At 49.7% G+C, this 26,471-nt stretch overlaps 1 protein-coding gene across 1 annotated transcript in view; it reads right to left on the reverse strand.

The window, feature by feature from the left end:
* Window positions 1-1,833: 1,833 nt before the first annotated feature.
* GRIK3 (glutamate ionotropic receptor kainate type subunit 3) overlaps window positions 1,834-26,471 on the reverse strand; it is a 102,029-nt gene continuing 77,391 nt past the window's right edge. The window contains exons 10-16 of the mRNA XM_065697606.1: window positions 25,005-25,208; window positions 17,230-17,453; window positions 12,469-12,587; window positions 9,763-9,980; window positions 3,322-3,544; window positions 2,831-3,081; window positions 1,834-2,028 (exon numbers count right to left, since the gene is read on the reverse strand). Of these exons, the coding sequence (XP_065553678.1) occupies window positions 1,834-2,028; window positions 2,831-3,081; window positions 3,322-3,544; window positions 9,763-9,980; window positions 12,469-12,587; window positions 17,230-17,453; window positions 25,005-25,208 (1,434 nt within the window). The remainder of the gene's footprint in view (window positions 2,029-2,830; window positions 3,082-3,321; window positions 3,545-9,762; window positions 9,981-12,468; window positions 12,588-17,229; window positions 17,454-25,004; window positions 25,209-26,471) is intronic.

The raw sequence follows: 26,471 nt of genomic DNA on the forward strand, positions 1-26,471 counted from the left end.
CTTCACTTAAATCCAAATTTGACAAATTACCTTTTTTTGTTTCGGGTCACCCTGCTGCTGTTTTCATCACAGAAAGAGCGAAATGAGGACAAATGCTGTTCTGTGGTGGGGCGGGGGAGCAGCTATCTCCCCTTGAGCTAACTCCGATCAGCTCCACAGATAATCTTCTAACAGCCTAAAATAGAAAGAGGTGGGGAAAAACCAGCCTGAAATCAGCTACAAACAGGTTTGTTCCTTTGGGCGAGGAGGAACTTTCCAGGCAGGCTTTGCAGGCAGGGGAGGGCAAAGTGGGTCACTTCAGCACCTCAGAGCCCCGAGGACAAAGGTTTGGGATGCAGAGCTCGGGCATGGGCTCCTCCATCTCTGTTCTCTCTTCCCTCCAACCCAAGGTTTAGGTGGGGAGGTTGCTGTTTTCTTCACTACCAGTGTTTAAATCAGAGCTTTTAAGCACCTTTGCGATACTCTGTGTGATGTTTTGGGTGGCAACAGGCAAAGCCATTGCTGTTCCAGTTTGCGAATGCATCCGCAGTGCGTCCCACTGGTTCCCCACGGAGGGATGGAGCTGAGTGAAGCTACTTGAGCACTACTTTAGGTCAGCAGAGGGGTCTTTGGTAGTTGTGACCGAATTCAGCTGCAGGACCTGGGTCAAGGACACAGTTCCTGGAAGGTTTCTTGAAAGCATTTTAGTGTGCGTTTGCTTAAATCACATGGAGATGCTGCCTGCGGGGCTGCTGCTCACCGGGCACAGCGAGAGGGGGTCAGGTTTGGCTCACACAGTGCTGCTTGTCCCAGGCCAGCCCTGGCCCTGCAGCCGGAGGCTTGGTCTTCCAGGTGTCTCGTGCCATGAGGAGCATTTAGTCCTCAACCAGATGCACAGTCCTCTCCTGGTCTGAGCGTGACATTGGTGCTGCTCGGCTCTGCTCCTGCTGGATCCTGTGGACTCGGATGCTTTCCTTCTTTGTAGGAGGGAGTGAGCTTTGCAGGAAGAGTGAAGGAGCTGAGGACCTGGCAGTCATGGTGCCACGCTGGGTCGGGGGGTATATGGCTGGTGTCCCTTGGAGATGGCAGCAGCTCCCAGGCTGTCCCATCCCTGGCCAGGGCTTCGGTTCCATTCAGGCTTACTTGCCCCTTTGCAGGCAGCTCCCTTGGATCGAGTGAGGGACGTGTGTGTTGCCTTCTCTCACCATGTGGACTCCACATGCAGGTGGTCAGCCCTGAGGCAAAGGGCCACCACCGTGAGCTGCTTCAAGAGAAGATGCCTTGACCATCACAGTGCTTCCCAGACACTTTTCCCTTTCCTGGCCGACGTATCCTAAATGTGCTGTGTGACAGTGTGGAATAGATGCTCGCACAGACGGCTGCTCACGCTGCACCTATCAAAGTGGTTCTTTTTATTGCCATGCTAAAGAAGCCTCGAGGGGGCTCCTCCTTACCCGCTGAGGGGCAGTTTGGCTCAATTCTGTTTTGCCTCCGTGTGTTTGCAGTATGTAAACATCAGACTCCGGGGTGATGGGTGATGGGTGGTGGCGTGGTCGGGCTCCGCGAGGCCTGGAGGATCTAAGCATGGAAAGCAAAAAGAACGAAAAAGAACAAAACCAAACCCAAAAAGCCCCAAGACCCACGTTCCAGTCCGTGCTTTGAAGCTCTTGCTTCTATCCGGTGACGGATGCAGCTGCGTGGTGAAGGCCTTGTTCTTGAAATGAACCAAACCAGGCTTTTTAACTGAATTTTCTGGGTTGTTCTTGTTTTGTTTTTAATCCTTTCTTCCCCACTTAGAGCGCATCCAGCCTTGTCTGCCGCACTGCTTCCCTCCCACCCCCCCATTCCCATTCCCTAGGGAAACACGGGTGTCAGTCCAGTGTTGCAGGTCATATTGTCCTTCCCTGGCAGCCGTCGGTCATTGAACGTGTGCATGTTGATCACGGCATCCGTCTTCACCATGACGGGTGGCTGGGGCTTGTGCTTGACCCGCCGCTGGCACGTGAGGGACAGCCGGATCTCATCGGCCACGGCGCTGCAGAAGGAGCGCTGGGGAGAGCAGGGACAAAAAGCACCGTTATTCCTGGCACAGCGTCCTGCTAATCCCGCCGGGAGAGGGAGGATCTGAAACCGGGCTCTGCAGAGCACAAGCCCGAGGTTTAAGCTGCGTTAAGGCATCAGCTGTGCTTAGCGGGACTTCAGGGATGTCAGACGGGTTGACCCCTGTCTCCTTGGGCGAGAGCTGTGCCTTTGACGCACTAAATCCTGCAGAAAGGCAGAGCTGTGGGCGGCTGCTGGAGCGCCGGGAATGCCTGTGATCCCTGCTGGGGGTCTGGGGGATTTATGTGCTGGGATTCAGAGGGCTGTCGCATCCTGCTGGGCTTGCTAGCGGGCAGTTTTCCTTCATCTATCTGCTCCGTCACGTGGGCAGCTTGCTTTGATTTCTGCTCATGCACGCAAACGCACTTTTCCACTTACTGTACCATGACAGGCAAGAGGGGAACCCGTAAAAGCAGTTCTCCCGTTTCAGCAGCACTAATCAGGCACTGTGGGTGGGATGGGCTGGCTGTGTAAGTGTTGCGACAAGTTGATAAGATAGCATAAGGCTTCCTGATGGACCCTGACCAGTTCCTTGATGGGGGGAGAAGAGATGGAGACTTCATGCACTGTCTACGTTACACCCGGAATACGCAACGCGGTTGGATTTAACAGCTCAGAAAGGTCCTTCCCAGGGATTTGTGTCTGTGTTTTCCTGACTTCTGTGTCGGCTGGCTCAGAATGACCCTATAGATGTTGACTAATGTAGTTACTGCAGCTAACGGGGGTGCAGGGAAACGGAGGAACCCGGTACCTGCTCTCGCTCCGCCGTTTTGCGCAGCTTGTAGATGAACTCCACCATGGCCACGAAGACGGACAGCACCAACCCTGCTGCCAGCACGATGAAAATCCCACCGATGTTCTGGATGCCCAGGGCACTGGCCTCCTTGTTCTCATCCTCAGGGCAGCCGTTCCCCCGCCACCACTTCTCCTTCATTACATGGAGCTTGTCCTCCTCCTGGAGCTGGAGGATGGCAATGGTGATCTTGTCCCTGTACGGCGACCCTGGGGAGGGGGAGCACCATTACACACGGAGGGAAAGCAGGACAAAACCACACACAAAGCAGGGAATGTATCTGGGTTAAGCAGGGCTGTTCAGACCTCTCTTCAGTAGGCGACATAAGCTTTGGTGTTTGGGAATTTGCTGTTGGGAGTGGATTTTCTTAGTCACATCTGTTGTATTCATGGCCATGAGCCCCCCCCCCCCGCCCCGGGTACCTACAGAACCCCACGGCTATCACTTACCCATGGGAGTCCCAATGCCGTAGCCTTTGGTGTCGATGAGCCCCCCGATCTGAGTGAGGTTGCAGTTCCTCTGGGTGATGTACTCGATGGTGGTTGACTCCATGAGCAGAGCGTAATCCGCCGTGAGGGTTCGCTGGATCCCTTCCTCATTGTTTTTGACAAGTGCTGTGGGTTTGCTGCTCATGAAAGCCCACATTTTTTCAAATGTGGAAATTTTGGATTTCTGGAAAAATGACACCCGCCCCATCCCCAAAATAAGAATTAATCTTCCGTTTGCTGAACCCTGGTAGCTCTTCAGGAAATAATACAAACGAATACCAGTTTGAGAACAGATTGCACAGTGGAAGTAGGACCAGTTTGACCTTTTCTTAACTATCTCTCTGCTTTCATGCCCAGCATTGTTTGGCTTTGTGTTGTAACAAGAGGCAAAGATCTAGCACTCTGCCTGTTGTGCAGACACTCAACATCAAGCAGCCCTGCTCCTGAGCCCTTTTCCTGGGGCTGAAACTGAACTCCTCATTCACTTCAGTGAGGTGCAGGAGACCTTGCCTTGATGCCCTCAGAACTTGCTGGTGTGAGAGGCTATCAGCACATCTCTTTAAATGTATTAGCTTCCTAAGCAGGACTCTGTTTATCCTGTTTCTGCACAATGAGAGGAGACAGGGAACATTTCGGAGGGCATGTTTCTCTCTTTTGCACACGCTCCGTTGTATTTTTGTCTTTCCTCAAGCATTGCAAGGAAACATGTCTCCTCTGAGATATGTGCAACTGCCAAACACATTTAACATACCCACATAAACAGAGGCGTAGAAGGATTCAAGAAGATTGTCTTACGGCTAAAAATAAACAGGGATATTCTTTCACTATCAGCAGGCATCCTGGTAAAATAGGAGGAAGATGTTTTCTAGCTTCCTGTTCATGGTAATGTTGTTTTCTACTTTTACAAAGTATGTTGGGTGAGAAGAAACATGGTTATTCTCTGTCATTCCGTAATATTTGACATGTACCATTTATTCATGACCACCTCTTGAGCTGTCCCTGTGTAGGTTGTCACTAAAGGCATGACTGGCTTTAGGCTAGAAAGAGTCCCCAGGGAGGCCCAGCAGCTCCCTTGAAGGATTCCCTTCACTGGTCCCTGCGTTCGCATGGGCTCATCACACCAGCTCCATGCGTTCAGTTGTGCTCTGGAAAAGCACTGGGAGGTTGAGGCTTGTGTTCGTGCTGCTGCCTGCTCCTTTATGTGCTGTTCTTTTCTGCCTAACTTCTTGTTTTTCCTACATCTCTTCTTGCCTTCTTATTCTAGAAGAGGCAGCTTAGTCAGCCAAAACCTCCTCCTCCTCCCCAGCACTGCTGAGCAAGAGCCTGAAGCTGGCTGATGAGTTGGAGGGGTTGAAAAGTCTTTGTGCTTTGCCTTGACTAAGGGTAACTGCTCACCTGCAGCTGCAGGGGAGTTGCTACAGCAGAAGCTTTATCTCTTTTCAGGTCTCTGTCCTTCCCTAAGAAAGCAGGAGATGGAGCCCCAGCCCATCCCAACTGCTGCGATCATGTTTCCCCCTCATTTTTGCAGTATCACCCAAAACGTGCCAGCAAAACCGCTATAAATAAGGATAAATTTGCTAAGGAAAACGTCCCTTGTAATGCTTTCTATTTCAAATGCTTTGCCTGTCCACTTCCTTTTATTCAGCTTCTCCAAGTTAAACAAAAGCTTCACACCCCAGAGCTACTTCAGTAGCATGGTGGCAAAGGCTGTTCCTCTGTCTTTAACCCTGTGGGCTCCTGACTGAAATATCCATGGACTCATTTCCTCTCAGTTAAAGCTCATGTTATAATCCACTTGATGAAGGTGCGGGAGTGGATGTGCTGGAGCAAACTTCATTCAAGAGGCAGGATAATCTCCCTTACTTGAAAAGCTGGACCAGTGCCTGTAAGATAGATTTGTGGCATCTATCAAACCTCAAAGAGCAGCAAGAGATGTAGCCTCCAAAAGGATTATTAAATATCTGTGCATTACAATGGGTAATTGAAATGAATAGCACACTCAGCTTGCTGATAAGACTTGTTTAACATTTATATAGTTCACATCAAAGGCCTCTGGGTTCACTGGCTCTCCCTTTCTCTCCTGCTCTTCCTGCATTTAATGCTCCTTGGGTGTTGACACAGAGCTCTTAAACAACATCAGTGTTCTCCAGTTTAAAGCATAGAGCAAAATAAACTGGCAAAAAATCAATAGGCTGCATTTAGTGAAGCTAATAGGACTTGCATGAGGCATTGTAGCTCTTCAGGCAACTTAAATTACATCAGACAGCGCTCCCTGGAAGAGAAAAACCACTTTTCTCTTCTCTTCTTAAATCACTGCTTTTGACCAGCTGAAAGGACTTAATTGTGTTTTGAAGTTGCAGGAGGAGCCAGGAGGAAGGCCAGGGGATGGAGGCACCCATGGTGGGGCAAGGACCCTCTCTGGCTGGAGCACGCCTGGGCCCGAGCTGCTTGCTCGCGCCTGGTGCAACAGAGACCTGCCAACATGGGGCTGAGCATCCCAGCAGCACCGTGCTGCTGACGGCAACAGCCTCATCTTCCCAGAGATAAAGTGGGGGTGGCTGCTGCAGGGAGGGCAGGTCAGGCCCCTGGAGCGCTCAGAGCAGCTCAAAGCAAGGCTCCGGTCAAAGCAATCTCAGGTTGTCTCTGTAGTCTAAAACCTGCCGCTTCCTCCCTAGGAATTTATTTCCTATTAGTGCCTTTCCCTTCGCTAACACGAGATAAGAACGCTCCTTTTCCTAGTGAAAATGCCCCTCTGTAACTCTCAGCACAGCGCCAGCAGGTTGATAGACTGGGCTATTTGTTCAAGCCCAATCCAGCAGCAACTGTCAGTCACTGTGAGAGCTGTCACCAGTCAAGAACTGCCAAGCGCTGGGTGCTCCCGCTCCAGCCTACCTCAACCACTGTGCATTTCCTATCAGGGCAAACGTTCCTTCCTCGCCTTCCTCCTCCTTGGAACACTTCAGCCACACTGCAGAAGCGGTCGCTTGTTTATGGGAATTTGCATGACATCACCCGAGAACGTGCCATAGGAATAAGCAAAACCATCTTAGCAGTGATTTAATAATCCATAAAGAATGCACATAAATTAGGTCTGTTTTGCTGGACTCCTTTGAGCGTACGTGTTGCTGACTTCTGATCTTGCAACTGAAGAAGAGGAACTTCTTAAGATCTCATCTCAATCTCCCTTCTGGCAGGTTAAAGCCATTCCCCTTGCCCTATCCCTACAGGTCTTTGTATGGGATGATGGAGATTATTGCTGATAAAGGTGGTAGATCACGGCAGCCGAGGATCAGCCCATGGAGTCGTGTCTCCCATTTACACCTCTCCCACCACTTCATTGGAGTGGAGCTTCTCCTCGTGTTGGTCAGGATAAATAACATCAGAACCTGATCCCCTATCCTCTGCATCTGACTGAACCCCTGCGTTAGTGCTAAATGAGATGCATGTATGAAAAGCTGAGTACCAGCCCCTCTGAACGCAGCAACTGCAATGACACTGAGAGCGCCTCTGAATTCATTCTTTAGAGTCACAGCTCAGAAGCTGCCTTTAATAACGAATGCTTCAAGACCAGTCACCCAAATAAATTAATGGAATAGTTTAGAGGAGCCACTACAAGGCATCTTGCCAAGACATATATGCTTTTTTATCAGCAAAATTGGCAAGAAAGTAACTTTCAGGCTTAAGATTTTCAATTCCAGCCTGTATGAAAAAATAAATTGATTTTCAGCGACTGAAGATACTTACTGTCGAGGATTTAACATTTCTGTACAAGTGAATATATATGTACACACACACACTTCCACACTCGTACTCCACACTGCACATTAAACCCAGCGTTTGTTCAGAGGGACAGCACCCGCTGCAAGATGGGATGGAGTTCTGGTTGGTGTATAATGAACACTTGATGCTCTTCCTAAATTAATTGATCTGGGTTTATTCCTGTAACTCGATCTGCATTGCCAGGGAATAAATAGAATAAATAGCTTCTTTGAGGTTCTTTTCAGACGTCAAAATCTGCCACTATGGTTGGTGTACATTTGGAATCAGCTCAGGGAACAGCGTGCAAGGCATTTGTCTTCTTCCTCCTATTTCCTACTGCTCCCCAGGGTGATTTCCGGGATGGTGCTCTCCTCATGCAGCCCAAGCTCCTGCTTTGTTAGACCTCCATGTGCTGGGGGGGCTACAGACCCAGGCGGGATCTGGCTGAAGGCAGTGATGGGCAGAGCTGCAGGCACAGATGAAGGGGCCATGGCTTGGGGGGGATCCGTGTATGTAGTTTGCAGCTTCTAGAACATGCAGAAGCAGAGGAGTGAGCTCTTAATGTGAGGAGGACCACTTCGCAGGACAGCCCCACAAGGAGCAGGGCAGCAATCTGGATGAAGTCCTAGTGCGTAGTCCACAAAAGAGGTGAGATCCCAGTTAGGATGCTGCCATCAGCCTCTTGTCCCAGCAGTGAGTCTGTTCACCAGACTGAGGGAGTTCTGGACCTCCAGAGCTCCAGCAGCTTTTCAAGACAGAGCTGTGGGGCTCTCTCTCTGCTGGTACCCCCCTTTTTAGCAGAGCAGAGGGAGGTGATGTGAAGCCTTGTTTGCCGTTCCGTTGATACCACCCATCCGAGGAGATGCAGATCCTCAGCAGACATTGGGATGCTCATTGCTGTGTCCTCCAGAGCTTTGTGCTGTTTGAAGATGTCCCTGTGAAGGTGGCACTGCAGAGCTGCTGTAATGCAGCCCAGTCATTTGGCAAAGGCCTTGTTGAGGGGTGGGAGGAATTTAGCCTCCCCTGTACCCCTCTGTACATGGGGACCAGTGAACATCCTGCACGATGCTCTCACTGCTCCCCCAGTCAAAACGCTTCTCAGAAGAGACATCCCCAAGAATTCATCTCCAAACAACAAGGATAGCAAAAGGAAAAGGAAAACACACTGCATCAATAAGCCCTGCCAGATGCCCATTAGAAGCCTGAGGAATGATTCTGACGGATAATGATATGAAGCAGTAAATATACTGTGTCCTTGATGATTTCTAAAAAAAGGCTGTTTCCTTTTATTCCCATATAAAACTCTGATTGGAAAGAGCAGTTAAAATACATCAGTAAAAGCCTGTCTTTCCTGAGAGCTGCTGTAGGTTTCTATTGCTTTTGGAAGGAACACAATGCGCCTGACCATGCCAAAGACAAACCCGCATGCACCAGCTCCACTGCAGAAATCAAAGTGACCTGCAGCAACCTGCTATTCAGAGCCACGGTGTTGTTTTCCAGGATGAATCATGGCTCAAACCACATCAAACCCTCCGTGTTTCCTCATCAACCTGCATTGCTGCCTCTCAGAGTGGAGGTTCAGGGAGCACAGTGGCTCCTTAACCAAGAGAAGCTGCAGAAGAACGCTGCTGTTCCTGGTTATTAACATTCAGCACATGGGTTTCCTTTAACGAGTCTTGGCAATTAAACTGCTGACGGCCCCGTCTCGCTGCCTTACACTGGGCCTATTCAAATCACTGCACTATTCCAGGCACAACCTGCTTTTTAAAGCATGAACTCTTTGTCGTGCTCTGGTCCATATATTTCCTTCTGCATTAGGGTGACCCGGGGTGGGGGGATCAGCCCCATTCCTACACTACAGGCTCTGCTCTGCCAGTGCCCCTCTTGTCTTACTGCCACAGCCCCCAGGGAGAGTGTTGGCATCCATGGGTGCTGCAGCCAGCCCAGCTCTGCCTGTGCTCCCATGGGAGCCCCACTGCAAACCTTGCCTCGGCGCACAGCTTTTTGAGTACATCGTGCATTTAAATTCTCCTCCAAGCCAGCGTGATCATCCCTTAGATTAATCACCCTCATTTCGATTCCTTTATTCTCTCTTTTTCCTGAAGTGTTTTTACAGGCCAGCTGTGGTTTTGAAAGTCTTTTCAAGTCTCTGGGTTGCTTTCCATTTTGGAGGCAATAGTGAAATATGAACGCTCTTAGCAGCCTCCTCTGCAGTGTTGGCTGACTCCTGAAATTAATTATGCTTTAAAGAGAAGAAATTAATGTGATTTGGGTCTGATGCATCGATGGTGTTACCTTGCACTGCGTTTCAGAGGTTAATAAAACTTGACTACGCTGATGTGAGTACCTGAAGGATAAGAAAGGTATTTCAGCTATAAGAAATACTGGTCGGGGAGGGTACACTGCAACATCTGGCCAGCTTTAGGTTTCATTTGCTGTCTCTTCTGTCCCTGGAGGCTGGTCGGGGCAGCCTCAAGGGCTCTGTGGAGCCTGTGTGAGCTAAACTGTCAAAGTCCTGCTAAGGATGCGAGACTGAAGCAACCTGCTCGAAGGAGGAGCAGCAGTGGCTTAGGAGGCTTTTTGTCTTTGGTTCTTTATTATCACTCCCATTGGTCTGGGAGCGTTGCATCTGCCTGGTCTCACCTTGAAGAAGGTCATGGTAGCTCCATCCTTCACTGCTCCGTACTCTATTTTTGTCTGCTTTGCCAAGTCATCTGCCGAGTCGATGGGGGACTCCATCCTCTCCACTGTCAGGAAGGCAGCAAGGTTGGCCGTGTAGGACGAGATGATAATTAGGGTGAAGAACCACCATATGCCACCAATGATCCGTGTAGACAGTGCTTTGGGCATCAGCTCTGAGCCTGGGGTGGGAGAGGGAAAAGGAGAAGGAAGAAAGAGGTAACAGAGAGAGAAAGAACCCATTTTATATACACGCATACACATTGCATACATAGATCTGTGTATAGAAAGGATTAGGTTTCACTGTCGGAACTGTACCAGCTACGCAATTGAAGCCAACTGGTTTTGAGGCAAATGATCCCGACATGTTGCATTCAATGGAATCAGCGGGGTTTGTGTAGAACCCCTTTCCCTTCACTGCTGCCCTCGTGCAGTGCCCAATGTACAGGCAATATTCCAAGTGAAGTAATTAACCGGGCTGCTTGGATGAGATTTAAATAGCAAGCGATTTGTGGACTTTGATGAGCGTTTTGTTGTGCCATTTAAAAAGGGCTTTGCTTTTATATGGAGTCCTCTTCAAAGCCTCACTCCAGGGAGTGTGTTCAAATACATAAGGTTTAAAACAAAATCAAACAAGAGGAAGGAACTATCAGGGTCCAGTACTTTGAATACCAGTTAGAAGTGGGGAAGCAGGAGATGCTACAGCATAAAAGGTGTAACTGGTCTGGAATGACTTTTACTGAGCAGATGTGAAGGACTAAATGGGTTGTGCTATTTTTGTAATTGCCCAAGACACCTTTTAAAGCTGGGAAAGAGCTTTGGGTTTGAAATGACTGTGTTGAGAGGATACGTCCAACCTGGAATCTGCAGCAAAGATTGCGCTTTGCAAAGCAATTTTAAGCAGTGAGGCATCAAAGCATAGCATGGAGCGTGGCTTTTCTCCTCTCTGAGTGCAGCAAGGAGGCACCAGGAAGCAGAGGAGCCTTGGATACCGCGGGCTGCTTCGGTTCTCAAGATCCTGATTCGGTTCTTCTCAAGATCCTGCTTCTTTCCCATTCCATCTCCTGCCCTTTGGTGCATCGGGCAGTGCGACATCAGTCCGGCTTTGAAATCTTTTTCTTCTTAGACGCAGAGCTAAAAGGAATTCAGCTCTTTTCATTTATCAGCTGCTGATAAGAAGGTGATTCATCCTGCTAAACCGTCTTGCTGGGAACTGTCACTGGCCATCAGGGCAGTGGGAGCTGGGAGGAATCTCTATTACCCGCTGCGGCAGCAGGAGGAGCACGGAGCAGCAGCACTGCACATGCCACCAAGCTAGTGCTGGGGTTCTTTTGCTCTCTGGGAATAACTACTGATACATGGTAAATGAAAGTGTGACAATTGTTTGACATTTTCCACTTATTTCTATTCCTGGATTTTCTGCAATTAGATTACAGCTGAATTTCATTCCTTCTTTCAGAGCTGCTCACAAGTTCCCCCTCTGCTGTCTTCCTAACTGATTTACTCTGTTCATTCCATCTCTATATATTCCATTTGCTCCATTCCTCCCACAGATATGAATGTAATCCTATCCATATCCCATTTCTAAGGTCCCTGTCAGTGTCGATGGGTGCACCAGTAGCATAGAAAGCATTCTGTCTCGCACGTGGTGTCTGCTGGGCTGAGCTGCCCAGAGGAGCTCCTCGCCATCCTCTCTGCCCTGTGTCGAAGGGGCTTTTAGGCCATTTCACAATGTGCAGAATGACCAGATGAGGATAAAAATGGAAGCAGACCAGAGGGTAAGATGCCTTCTCTTCTGAAAGAGTTCATTTAAAGCAGAGCAAGCCAGGACAAAGATCCTGACATTAAACAAATTGAATTATCAGGAATAGGAATTTACAGAATCTGTGGGATGCTGCTGAGTTTGGTGAATTAAGCAGCTGAGGGAGATGATGAAGGCAGTGCTCCTCCTCAGGGCATGGTCCATGGATGCTCCTCTGCGCACCCCAGCAGCAGCACACGTGTGAACACGCCGCTGCTCCATCACGGAGCTTCCAGATGGCACCTGCCAGAGCGTGCACGCTTCATTAATGGTGATGATTGCTGTGTGGTGGCACGGGGGTGCCGGCAGCCACCTGCAGCTCATGGGGTTGGTGATGTGCCTGAGCTGGCAGGATGGGGCTCTGCCCTGCAGGAGGTGAAAGTGCAAATAGAGGCAGGTGCCAGAAATAAAGACAAAAGGCGGAAAAGCTTGTTCTGACACAGGAAAATCCAGATGGTGCTCTTGGCATAAAGCCCCTGGGCCGTGTCCTGGGGTGCTCCAGACAGGGCTCAGCCTTGGCGCGCATCCCCCTCCGTTCCTTCATCCTTGTTGCGGGCAGGGGGCAGAGGTGTCTGTGTGGAGGTGAAGTTCAAAGGAAGGGGCTGATAACAAACACAGTCACCAGGGGCTGGTGAAGTACAGATCACAGCTAATGAGGCAATAACCACAGGAGGTATTGTCTCATCAGCCTTTTGCTGGCCCCGGCCCCAGGACCCCTCTGGGAGCAGGCCCCTTCGGTGCTGGGGTGCATCAGGGGCAGCAGGCACCCAGCGTGTCCTGCATGGTGGATCCCTGGAGGTGCGGGAGGAAAGATACCTCCCCTCTCCCACATCTCACCCACTGCCTGTGGGTCTGTGAGCAGACCTTACCCTGCTGCATGAGCGCTCCCATCCCAAACCAGAAGCTGTTCAATAGGGTGAAGTTGTTCTCCACGATGTCCGATCCTGGGTTGCAGGGATGGGCGTCGTACCACTCGTATGGGCTGAACCTGCAGCGGCACGTGGAAAGCGAGAGCTTGTTAGTCAGGATGCAGCATGACAAGACTCTAAAGGAACAGGAACAAAAGAGCCTTAATACATGTGATGCTGCTGTGGGGGCATGCTGACCCCTGCTTTGTGCACAGCTCTCTTAGCCAGGATGTGCGCAACAGGAGAGACGTTAATGTTTTTAAAGCTCTTTATTTTCATTTACTAAGAGTCCCAAATTTTGCAGAGATTAAATTAAAAACATAATTGGTGTAATTGCTTTAGAACCAGGCATTAATTATCATCTCTGCATCCTCCTGAAATCCCTGCAGCTTCACAACAGCCCTTGCTCAAAGCCCAGCCCACAGCTTGTATTAGATATTTCTCTGTGTGTGTCTCTGCCAAATGTGCTGCTGCCCAAGGAGAAGTCTTATGGTTCAGTGTCATGGTGCCCTCAGTCAGAGAGCTGGCTGGATTTGGAGCTGCCATCCCCATGCACCTGAACGGAGCAGGGCAGAGTGCAGGAACACCCCACCATGGGAGATGGATGAGGTCAAACACACAGGACTTCATCCCTGTGAGGGTGCTGAGGCACTGGCACAGGGTGCTCAGAGAAGCTGTGGCTGCCCCATCCCTGGCAGTGCTCAAGGCCAGGTTGGACACAGGGGCTTGGAGCAAGCTGCTCCAGTGGAAGGGGTCCCTGCCCGGGGCAGGGGTTGGAGCTGGATGGGCTTTAAGGTCCCTTCAACCCAAACCAGTCCGGGATTTTATGATTTTATCATGCTACGACTTCTTTTGATTTAAAAAAGCTTATTCTGAGTACCCATGTCCCATTGTCTGCCTCTATTTTGCACAAGATACAGTTTAAGGACCTCTCTCATTCTCATCTCTTATCGTGCCTTTCTGCAGCAGGGACCACTGCCTGCTCTGAGCTTCCAGAGTGCGGACCCGAGGCCTTGCTCTGCCTGCACCCCAAACATCCTTCTCATTCATCTGACTGCTGCCCTCCCTCTGGTATTTCAATAAGAGAAAATCAGAGAGGAAACCAAGAATCAGGCTGAACTTTGCACGCTGCCTGCTCCTTGAAACCTGCTCTAAATTCATGCAAGAGGTGCATGGAGGATGGCACCGAAGCCCTTGCTGCTGAATTAAACCTGAGCTCGAGAATTAGAGGAAAACTTTCTTGGGCTGCCAAAGATGGAATATGAAACGGAGCTGGAATTGCTGAGATCAAATGAGCCCGACAAGATGACAGGGGGCAGAACTTCAAGGTCTCTGAGTGAAAACCTACTGGTGCTGCTCAGATTATAGAGAAACAGTCAGAAAACCACTAAGCAGTGACAGAGCCTTCAGTGCTTGAAAGTGAGCAGGGCCATTAGTGGAAGCAGAGGGGTAATGAAGGAAAGAGCGAGTGGGGCTCATTGACCCCATCCAGCTGGAGCCATAATAAATGGGGGCTGCTCAGGATTCACCTCTTCCTCAGGTGCGGAACAGGGGCTGAGAAATATTTCACCAAAACCCAGGGTTTTATCCTCTTGTCTCTTCTTGGCCTTTTGGCAGGGAAATGGGAGCGTTTCAAAGAGGTTTTAAAGATCTGACACCAAAGACTTTGGAGTCGAAATTGGATCTCCAGAGAAATTCCTTATGGATGAGTCTTCAGGCCCCTGCCCTGCTGGGCACCCGGAGGTGATCAGCAGAGCTTTGGAGGCTGTGTCAGTTTAAGGCTGGTGACAATTCTCATCAGCCCCTCCACAGTTCACTTGCAACCACTCACCAGACAAATTACCCACATGAAGCCTTATACATTGCAAACGCTTATGGCTCTTTGGGGACTGGGGGGGGATATGAGGAGAGGCTCCATCAATAACTAAGAGAGACTGATTAAAAGAGAAATGGATCAAATACATCCTTTGCTGGCCTCTAAATAGTCCCTAAGTTGTTTGAAGTGGCATTGACCTATGGTTATAGCATCAGCAGAGGGCTCTGGTGCCTAGTTCAGGAGCCTCATGTCTCTGAATTAAGGCTTTGCTATTTTGATTGTGGTTTTCTTCTGAGAATTGGATTTTAGAGGCCTTGCCGGGGTCAAAAGCAGATCCTGTTTCCATTACTTCTGAATGCAGTAAGTATTTTCCCCGTGAAATCTCTTGCTTTCCATCTCCATGTGTTAAAAGATCATTCTTGCAGAACCTTAATTACACCGAACACTTGGTGTTCTTTGAAAGAAGAGGAAGACAGAGGTAATGTCAGGAGCAAAACGTGACAAAACCCTGTAATTGCAATGTCTTAGAGGTTCAATTTCAGCCAAAAAATAGCCTGATAGGGAAAAACCTCTTGTATTACATCATAACTGCTAGGATATAGGGGGATTATGAGGCTTGTTTCAGGTCGTTTCAGCACAAACCAAGAGCCTAAACCCGTGTTCTTCAGGTTTTTATCCCTCAACATCAGCCACATCAGGCTGGGACCCGGTTGGGTGTTTGAGGGCCCGAGGCTGCTCTTTGAACACAGCATAGAGATATCCCATTATGTACAAGGTGATGTCTAGAAGGTGTTTTCATTTCCTTCAACCTTTCCTCCGTATTTACTGCAATGAATTTTATGTGCAGCTCCAATTTGCCCATTTAACATGCTTTCAAAATGGGACAATTTGGGCTGGATTTGGCCATCATACGGCTTGGGAAAAATAAGCTCATAAAGGTAAAATTGTATTTGAATTGTCACTCCAAGCCTCACAAGCAGTCTAATACTTTAGGGCATTAAAGCCATCGGCATTATGGCAGCAGAGCCCATCTAGCTGTGTTCTGCATGGCTAACAGAGACAGAAAGTGAAGGAGTTCTATCAGTCATGGCAATATTTTCCCTTTTCGTAATTACCTCGGGTTCATCCTCCCAGATGAGGATCTTTTCCTGCTGAGAGCATCTGGTTCTTTCTCTGACACAAAGCAACTGCTGAGCACCTCATCCTGCCCAGCTGCAGGCCCTCAGTGTCATTCCAGGGCTTCAGCTGGGGCAGGACAGAGCCAAACTGGGCCACATTTATGTGTCCCAGGCACTACCTGCATCCGGATGGGGCTGTCTGTGGGGCAGAGCAGGTGGGAAGCTGGAGAGATGTGGTAATGGCAACACGACTCTTATAATGGCAACACGTCCTCTTATAAAATCACAGCATCCCAGCCTGGTTTGGGTCGGAAGGTACCTTAAAGCTCATCCAGTTCCAACCACTGCCATGGGCAGGGACACCTTCCACTAGAGCAGGATGCTCCAAGCCCCATCCAACCTGGCCTTTGGTTGGACGGCTTTGCCATCCTGGGTGGTTTGGAGCACTCACGCTTCCTGCTGAGCCGAGTTTACTTTGACAACTGCTGTTATGTGTAATTAGGATATTACACAGTGAAATCATCTCTAAATGCTGCTGGGGACCTGAGGGATGCTGAAAATTGCAGATTTGTTTTAACATGAGGGTTAATGGATTCTGGTTGCTGCAGTTTCCATTTAATCTTTTTGAATATGTGATGTCAGTGGATCAGATAGGAGCTGGTTTGGAGGAATGCTCTGAGGAAAGCTCCTCACAGCAGCCCCTTGGGCTCAGCCCATAGTGCCCAGTCCAAGGTGTGGGGTGAGCAGGGAGGGCTCTGAAGGCATTGCTGGCGTAACTTGACCTGGAAGAAAGGGGAAACCAGTGTCCAAGTGCAGATTGTGCTTAGGAACCTTCCTCGGGCACAGTATTTAAGCAAGATATTTGCACATCCAGCAAGGGCTGTGCATGGCCGGGGAGGTGGGGGCTTTGTTCTGGTTTGAAAAGGTGGAATCAGCTCTTGGGAGCAGCCCTGGTCTGTGCGTCTCATCAAAAGCTCTGTGAAATTAATAACACATGCAAATCTATGCTAATTCTTCTTTTAAATATAGGGGGTTTAAACATGCTAATTAGATGCGTATTAATTTTGTAAACAGGCACATTGTCTGATCTCTAGCAACGGGTTCTCCATTCTCTTGATATAGGGAAGGGTTTGTGAGAGCTTTGCTGGTGGAGGGTTTAGGGGTAGGAGCTGGACGTGGTGCAGGACCCAGAGCTGAGGCTGGGTGAGAAGCGACCTGACAGGAGCACGAACGAGAATGGTGGAGAACAGGACAATTACCCTCCATTATACCAGGGAGGTGCTAATGAAATGGAGAGGCAACAACATTTCATAATAGAAACCATTAAAGAACGTGCATTTAAAATTCTTTTCTCCTCGAAGTCTGCTAAATGTGTGGAGCTGCCTGCCCTGACACAGCGAGAGAGGCTTATGGTAATAAAGCAAACAAACGCAAGCATTTAGTCTGGTAAAGCAGTAAAAGGGACAGAAAGCAGGCTCTTGCTAGCAAAAAAGGAAACAAATTTCCCCTGTGGATAGCTCATCTTTGATTGTCACCATGGAGCTTGCACCACCTCTACAACCACCTGAGATGCAGGTTCCAAAGAGTACAGGGCAGGGGAGCCTGGTACCTTGGAGCATCCCTGGCTGAGAGCACAGCCTGCTTTGGGTGATGGACCAGAAAGCATTTCATTAACAACACAGGCTGAACATACCAGCCAGCAAAATGGATCTGAGCATGGGGAGGGCAGCTTGTGGCACGGCAGCAGATGTGGTGTGGTGGCTCTTGGGTTTTGGTGCATCCCCTTACCTGGCTATGACGAACAGCACGCAGCTGACCCCCAGGTAGGCGAGGAGGATGTACATCCAGATGTCGGGAGACAGGGGGTTGAGGAAGGAGAACACGCTGGGGTTGGTCCCGTTGGGCTTGCGGTACAAGATGCTGACCCCCAGCGTCATGAAGGGCTTGGAGAAGTCTATGGCCTTCTCCCGAACGTGGGTGATGGTGAGAGGAGCAACGGCCAGATCAGCTTTCTGCGTGCAACAAGAGGGAGAGAGGAGGAAGGCATTAGGTATTGTTTGCTAATTCTGCTCCATGACGTTCACTGTGTGGGTGTTTGTCTGATGGTAACCAGTGAAATACACTGCAGACAGCAGAGACACATTACAGTCGCCGCAGCTTTTGCCCAGATGCAGCGAGCTCGTTTTGATGGGCTTTTCTATAACAGTTGGAAGACTTGTGTTTCCCAATGGTATCAGATGTCTGTGGTCCTCGCTGTGCTCGTTTCTTGCCACACAGCTCCTTACAGCAGGGTTTGCTGTGTGCACATCCCACTGTTTGCAGAGATGATGTGTTTTTGTTGACTTTCCTTTCAATGCTGCTGCAAGAGGAGAGAGGCACAGGGGGAGGCCACTCCAGAATGCACTTGCAGGGAGTAATACTGTAGCAGCATGGGGTAAAAGCTTCAATTTCTTTCCTCTCAGTCCACATCATGATACGACTTGAAAGGAAGCCGTGGGGTAGGGTGGGAAGGAGGAAACTCACACTGCTCCCCTTCCATCTGCCTTCTGTCCCTATGGCTGCAGCCCCACTGAGGAGATGCTTTGCTGATCAGTGATGGACTTCACAGCTTGTCATGCTGGAAGTGTCTGAGCTGCACCAGGAGTTTCAGCTGAGCATGTTCTGCATCCTGACTTCTTGTCTGGCTTCTGTTTCTGTCTGTTTAATCATTTCTATGCTAAATGCAGTGCTAGGTCATGGCTAACTATACTGTACCGAGCTGCGTTCGTTCCTCTCACTGGGTCCTTAAAAACCACCTTAACTAAATACATCCAAGGCTACCTCAGTGGCAGCTGCATTGCTTGGGGTTTGCAAACCTCTTTCAGTATCTTTGGCTTCCAGGGAAATGCAGGCGCGTAAATGATGCTGGAGTTGAGCAGCCCCCATTGCCTGGCGTTCCCGCTCAAGGTCTATTTAACAGCTGGTTCTGAAAATTAACACTCAATTATCCATGAGTGATAATTGCCAAGAGCTACCGTGGATCTGTCATTACCTGCGCACCTTAAATCAATATTAGCTGTCTTGCTAGAACATGCTTTACCCCAACAGAAGCTGTGGGCTCACTGTAGAAACCAGTGAAGATCCATGGTCTGAGTTATGGACGATGGTCAGGGAATGGTCTCGTTTAACCTGGCAAATCTGGGATGGAAGTTAGTGCAGTATTTAGAAATACAGGAATCTGAGCCTTTTTCTGTAAGAAGAGTTCCTCTAGGAGCTTTTATCCATTACAGATGTGTGTGTGTGTGCAGGACAAGGGCTTCCTCTCCAAAGAACGTGGCTTTAGAGGTCCTGAATGGAAGAGTTTCAGGAATTCTGTCACAAGGGTAAAAGTGACGTGTATTTTGTAACATGGATCCTCAGTTGAGCCCTGCTTGGTTCCCTTCCCTCTCACTTCCCCAATGGAAATGCATCTTAAATCAGCTTGGTGCAAGAAGTGTCTGCTTCAATCACTGCCGTTTGCCAGAACTTAGGGAAAATGGGAACAGTATTTTCCCAACGAGCCCTTTTGTGCAGGCTGTGGCTGTGGGGGCACGGATGGACCCTGCAGGATGATGCTTTCTGCAGTGCACAGATGGTGGGATGCAGAGCCCATATCCTGGGTACCAGCAGATGCCTCGGCTGCTCTCCCCCCATTACAGCACACGTGTGTCACAAGGCAGAAATGGCAAAAGAAAGGCAGGATTTCAGCTCCTCCATCACTCCTGTGTGGGTGTCCTGACTCAACAGGGAAAACCGAAGGAGATAATGAAGGAGTTGGCTATGGATTTTTCTGGAGGAGGAAACAAATGAGCAGTGCTGCGGCCAGTGCTGGCGAGCAGCTGCCTGGCCGAGAGCTCCCAAGCCACGTTTGTCAGTGATACCGCAGAGCGAACTAACAGCCAGGAGTTTATGCTTTAGCACAGAGAATGAAGAGAGAGGAATCTGCATGGATGCTCGAGCATCAAAAGTGCTTTTAGTGCAGAAATCAAATTTGACTGTGCCATTTCAGCAGCTCCTCTGATTTGATCACAGCCCCGTGTCCTTGGCAGTAAATGTCACACCCCATCAGAAGGGAGCATGTATTAGGGAGCCCAGGCTGGAGTGGTCTCCTGAGCTATTACAGGCAGTGCAGGGCTGCACTTCGATACCCTTTTATCAATGCAGATTTCTTCTGAAGGTGGCCTCTAATTAAGGGTTTGCTGACTGAGAGGATCTAAATCAAACCCCACCAAGGGCGAAGCTTTCATTTGTCGTGCTCTGACATTACAAACTGGGAAGTCAATTACCAGGCCCTGACTGGTTCCTTCACTCAGCCCCAGCTTTTACGCTCTTGCACACGAATATGGGGTTTAGTTAAAATGAGGAATTACAGCAAATGCCAGTGGCTTAAAGGCCCTTGTCCAGCAAAACCACTTAAGCACATGCTTCTGTTTTACTGGGGCTTGCACACCTTCCAAGCCGTATGTGTGTTCTTAAGTGTTCTGCTGAATTGAGGCCAAAAAGATGAATTTTGCCAAGGCAGCTATGCAGCAAATGCAGACACTTCTCTAACACACCTGGAAGGGTTTGGATCTCCTTATCCACCCTGGGTTACAGCATTTTCACTTGGGTGGAACCGGTGCGAGTTACCGGGCATTCAGTGGATGGGGGATCATTTTCTCTGCACAGAGATTTGGCTTTTATCAGGAAGTGCTGAGTCTTATCTTCAGGTTCTCAGTTATCACACGAACGGGTCAGAGCAGCTCCCGCACAGCCACCGTCACTGTGGGAATCCTGCAGGATCCAGCCTCCACCAGAGGAAAACTGTGTGTGACAGCAGAGCTCCCATAGCATCGGCACCAAGATCAATATTGATTCCAGACGAGACGCTGCTTCTGCTCTTATTTTGCCAATCTGAGCTAGGTATTTACATAAACTAATTACGTGTGTACTGCCTGAGAGACAGAAATAGTGCATATTTTACTTATTTAATTGTTATTCAGGTATCTGGTTGCAGCATCGACATTGTCATCCCTCACCACTGCCCTGCCCCAGGGCCCATCTCTGCCCCTCTTCCTCAGGTGCTGCTTCATGCTCCTGCACCCCCAAAGCTCTGCTTCATGCTGGCATCACTCCTGCATCCTTCTGCACCTCTCCTTGCAGTGGAGCCCTCATCCAGGCCCCCATGGGTACAGATCCTGGAGCGCTGGGGGATGGCAGGGGAGGCTGCTCTCACTTGCAAGCATCAGAGCGCTGTGCTGAGTGCCCTGTGCCCACATCCCTCCCCTCTCACTGGCCAGGGACAGGAAAACACTCAGTGTGAGAAGTGATGCTCGAGGAGAGCAGGGTTGTGCCCGGCAGCATCCGGGGGTCAGTGTTAATGGTCTGACTCCAGCTTTTAATGGCTGCTCCTACGGTTTCATTCCTAATTTAAACATCATTCCTGTCAATGGATTTAGTTAATATCCGTGGTGAATTAAGAACAGATGTCACAGGGACAACGGAGCTGTAAGCTGAAGAGGAGAAATGAGGACCTTGAAGACCTCTTGTAATCTTTTCTTTCAAGAAGTTCTTCAGAAAGGGAACTGCCATCAATTGTGCCTAAGGGATGCCAAAGGCTGCAGGATCCCAGGGAGAGCAGTCCTACCTTTAGAGACAAGCCCTGTCCTATGAATTACTGGTGGGTGAACAAGCCACGGGGAGGGAAAGGCAGGTCCAGAGCCACCTGAAGAGGCAAGCAGAGAACTTGGGGCACTCAATGTGCACTTCCATCACTCACAGGAGTTCCTGCAGTGTCTAAACCAGAAACGAAGACCACTTCACCCAGAGAAGTTCTTCTTCCTCTATTCCAGGCCCAGTGGCTTCCAAAGGAATCCCCAGTTCACCTCACTTGAAATAAAGTAGTGCAGGAACATTAATGGCAATGCGATGCAAGATGTATTTCTGCCAGAATTTACTGTCAATAAATGCCCACTTATTGTGAAGGTGTTAAATCAACTGTCATAAACCCTCCCTAAGGACAGATATTACATCTTCTCTATAGTTACCATTGACAGGGTTTTCCATTAGAAACCCTGTTATTTTTCATACCTCTTTTATTCCCACATGAGGCTTCAGATTGAATGGGAATTTGATATGCACTGTCTCAGCACAAGACAAGTTTTATTTGCGAACAAGTTTGGGCTGAATGTCCGGAATGGCTCGTTCTGCTGGCTTTATGGGATTCTGCCCACAGACAACAGGGGAGATTCGCAGGTGCTGTTTTGCCAGACAGCTCGGCTTTATAAATCAGAATGGATGGACCACTGCTCACAGGGTAGTTCTGCTTGTATCAATGATAATGTCTATGAATAAACATCAATAGCAGTTCAGTATGGATGAAAGGAGAGCTGACGGTTGCCAGCTTCCCTGTTTGTTATGGATGTGGGACGCAGCAGCATCTCTGTGTCACCTGAATGCCTCAAGCCCCCCCACATGCCAGAGTTCAGCTTTTGTGGTTCATCTGCTTGAGGCTTCTCTGTGGGAGTGACCAGGGAGAGTGACAACAAACAAGGAGCTGCTGTGAGGAAGGACCCTGGTTCTCCAGGGAATGAACGCAGCTACCTCAAAACAGGGGTGTTCTTGTGATGAAGCCCAGCAGCAGATGAAAGGCAACAGGATGGGGTTTCTGCATGGAGCCACACGAGCCTGCCTTGTCCATGTCTGATACACCTGGCAGCTGGGGTCATGCTGTGAGCTGCTCTGACTGCTGTTGCTTTTCCTGTTTACGCTTAAGGCCAGACCAGAAACAAAGCAGTTTTACAAAGGATCTTCGCCTAAGGCATTCCTGCCTCTGGCCAGGCATGTCTGGATCAGAGAGGAGAGGGAAAGCAGAGTGAGGAGTGACTCCAAAACAAGCCACAAGAGCTCAGAGTAAACAGCCCATCCTCCATCACATGTGCTGTGCACCTTCACCCAGCTCCTCTTCACTGCCTTTCAGCTTGGCTGGGGCTGTTCGCGGAACACAGCATCTCCCACAGCTCTCAGACCTTCCAGTGATAACAAATCACCATTTCAGCCTCTTATTTCCCTTCAGGAGCACCCTCTCCTGTGCACAGGCCCTTGAACCAAGCCTGCACATCAGCTGAGCCCACCAGAGCTGGTGCATCTCATCAGTCCCAAGGGCTCAGCCTCAGATTTGAGTTGAATCTTTACCAATGCACAGATTTAGTGCATAGAATTAATCCTGGCCTGGCTGCCTGGAGCTCCCCAAATCCCTCCTGCTTTATGCTCCCACCTGAATGATCCTGATTCTTTCATGAGGAGGAGACACTGGATCTGGAGGCAGGCCAGCCCAGATATCAAACTCACAGTGGGGGCAGCCCTGTTTTCATCACTACAACGTTGTTGGAATGCCGTCTCCAACACTTTTCCTGCTAGGTGTGAAATAAGTTTGAACTTTGCCATTGCGAAGCGCCAATCAGTTGTTGCTTTCTCCACACAATCTGAAGATGCTTCGCTGCTGAGGAAGGGCCCCATCTGGTTGCAGTTTCACTTTTTAATGCTTTCCATAAACACTGCCATAAAAAGCAATGACATGCAGATAAAGAAAATAATGGCTTTATATGGGGTTTGGGCAGTGGTTATAAATCACTCCAAGGCATTCACCTGTTAGAAAGCAGAGTTCAAACCTACTGCTGCAGTAAAACTTGCAACAGGAGGGGACTTGGTCCTTTCCTGAGGCTGTATGTTGATTTGCCTTTTGAATAGTTGGCCAAGAAATACTTCACTGCAGGCTGACCGTGAGTTTCCTGTTCCTTAGTGAGGTTGTTCCTCACACCTGCTTCTCAGTATCTTTTAGCCAACCACAGCTTTGGGAATGGCTGGAAGCCTCCTGAGATCCCTATAACATCTCGCAGGACATTGGAAGTGACATGGTTCGGACTAAATGATGGCCTGGCTTCTGTTCCCTAGGTCCTATTTCCTGCTTTGGAGCAATTACTTCTTCAGAGCCCTGCTCTACAGATACTCTGCAGTGAGAGCCACAGGCCCTGCACCAACAGCGGGTGCAGGAGCCTTGTCCTGGAGCACACTGCCCAGGATTGGGTGCCATGGTTTAGTGGGAGGTGTCCCTGCCCATGGCAAGGGGGTTGGAACTGGATGATCCTAAGGTCCTTTCCAACCCGAACTGTTCTATGATTCTATTCTATGATTGCATCCTGTGCTCTGCATCTGCTCAGCTCCATGTCACACACGGCACTTGCCATGGCAAAGTACCAATGTCTTCTGCTGGGATGCTGTCACTCATGTAACTTAGCCTGGCTGTTGCGTAAGAGACTCTAAAGGGTGTGCTTGGAGCTGCATGGAGTTTTCTGGAAGGAGAGCCACAAAGGCAGCTTTGCACAGCCTGCGGTGTATTCCCTGCGAGGCGCAGCGTCCTTCTCCCCAAGGGCTGTCCCTGCGTGCCCTCCCTGCTCCTCAGGGTGAGCCAGCCAAGGACGCCGGCGCTCTTCGCAAACTGATTAAGCATCGCTGTGTCCCACAGGGGATGTAATCATCATCATCTGCATTTTACAGATGGAGGAAGCATCGCACGGAAGCAACTTGTCCAATGTCATTTAGGGCAGAGGAGCTGAATCTGGAAGCACAACCTGGATCGCGGCGCTGCAGCTCCGCAGCCTCACCACCAGACACTGCTCTGTTACCTGCTCCCAGCAAAGCTCCTTCACTGCTGGGACTCACCAGCAAATGCTTTCTTCTCACATGAACCAGGGCAGCATCACAGCTGCTGCATACGTGGGGTTGGTTTTGTCTCTTTTCTGCTCTAGGCAGTGTTTTCAGCATGGAGGAAGGAACTTGAGAGGAGATCTGAGGGCTGCATCACTTGAGCAGGAGGCCAGGAGAAGAGCACTGTGTTACAGCTCTAGGGCTGCTTACGTGGCTGCCTGTGCCGCAGAGATCATCACTTAATGTTGTCCTGATCTTTTCTTCCAGAGACCTTTTCTGGGAATGAGAGATTCCTGAAGACACCAGCTTTCCTCACCTCCCTAACGGGGCTTCTGGGATCAGAGGATGTGCTGGTGGCAAAGGATGTAATTAGAAAACTGAGCAGCCTCTGGCTGTGAATCGAGGTTTCAGGCTAGGTGACTTTTTGGCGCCTGTGAGAGCAAAGCTGCCACAACAGTTTCACTAGTGCTTAATGGGCTTTGAGAAGGGGCTTTAGAGTGGGCTTTTCCTCTTAGGAAGAGCACAGCTGCTCTGTTGCAGGGGGAGCTCCCTGTCCCAGGAGATTGCAGAAACAAGCTGCCTTCATAGGACAAAATAGATATATGAAACTGTGCCCCGCACACCTGCAGTCCGGATACATCATCCGGACCCAGCTGAGCTGGTCTGGGACATACCTGGGGTCCCTGAGCCCCCTCGGTGTTGTGCCCTGGCCTGTGTTTATCAGGGCAGAGCAGCAGCATCCTCGGGGGATGACTGCAGGTACACACTGCTCCTGCCCCAGGCAGACAGCTCGGGGACATCCCAGGCTCAGCCCCACCTCAGCAGCCTCCCTGCCCACGCTGCAGCCAAGCTTCACTCACGTGGTCAATGAGCTCCTTGATCATTCCATTCCACTGCCCCTTCTCATCCTGCGCCCCGTATTTCCCGTCCTCCACCAGCCGGATCTCGTAGGTGAAGCCCAGGATGATGGCCAGCTCCTTCAGGAGGTCGATGCAGTAGCCCTCAAAGCGGTCGTTCCCAAAGAGAGCCGTGTCGGACTTACGGAACATGACAAAGGGCTCTTCCTGCACACGGGAAGGCAAAAAGTCCCTGTTAAGGGTGAGCTGTGGTCCCACAAGGTGCTGGCAATGGGACGTGCTGGGAATAGACTAACTCTACATGGTGCTGATTAGCAGCCTTGGTTACCCCACAACATGCGATTTTGTCTCTTCAGAGCAGCCAATCCTACCAATTTGGTAGGAATTCAGGGAGAAAAATAACCATTTTGTGCTCTGGAAATGAAGAGTGGTGAGAACCAAGAGAAGGGGAAGGGCAAACCCAACCCCAAGTTCCACGCAGCAGAAACGCAGCCGATGTGCACTGCAGTGCCTGTTGTTTGCTGAGCTGCAGCAAACCAGAAGCTGGTGGGTTAAATACAGGGTGAGGGAGCAGTGCATGGCTGGTGCCCATTCCAAAATGTTCCCCAGTTCATCTCATTTTCCTCTTTGCTGATGGGATATGGGCCCCTATTGCTACCCAGAGAGAGTTTCTGCTCCGGTTAGAGATGCCATGGGAAGGCTGGGGTGTCTTTAATCCCAGCAGTGCTAAGCCACCAGCACAAGTGAAAAATACCTATTAAAGTGCTTTCCAGCCAGCTTTGCCCTATGGATCTCTGCCTCTTCAGCAGAGGTGAAGTTAGCAAAGAGCAGACTTGCACAGCCCTTGGTGAAGATCAGGCTTGGGCAGTCACCAAGGACAAGGGATGCTGGGGAGCCTGAGGTAGGAAACATGTAGAGGACAGATGGAAATGGCAGAAGATGGTAGGAGGCAGGAAAAAGCTGGAGGGCAAGGGGAGGATGAGATACCAACAGCAGCTAACACATGGCTCCAATTGAAGGTGTCTCAAAGCAGGGCAGGGAGGGGACAACAGAGCACAGGGAGCTCGATTTGCAGCATTATAGAGCAAACATCCCTCCTATAGAGCTCAGGTCGGCACGCACAGCTCCTGTGCTTAAATCCTGCTCTCCCTAGCCTCCTCCTCAGTTTTCCTCACTGGAATTAGTGCTTTGTTTATGAATCAGCTCAATCTATGGATCTTGATACAAACACACCAGCTCCAGAGCTGCCATAAAGCACTATTAATTTGGGGAAGCGCTGTAGGGATTACATACATATTTAACAGCCGAAGCACTGAACATTAGGACGCCATTCGCTTCAGTAATGTATCTCCAGGTCTCCAACATTTCCTAGGGGGTAATTCTGAACTCTATGAACCACTTATTCACGGCCTATTTCACAATTTATTACTGAAAATGGCCAGACATCCAATTCACAAGCTCTCTCCGTTT

This window comes from Lathamus discolor, chromosome 18, assembly GCF_037157495.1.
Source record: "Lathamus discolor isolate bLatDis1 chromosome 18, bLatDis1.hap1, whole genome shotgun sequence".
Classification (NCBI taxonomy): domain Eukaryota; kingdom Metazoa; phylum Chordata; class Aves; order Psittaciformes; family Psittacidae; genus Lathamus; species Lathamus discolor.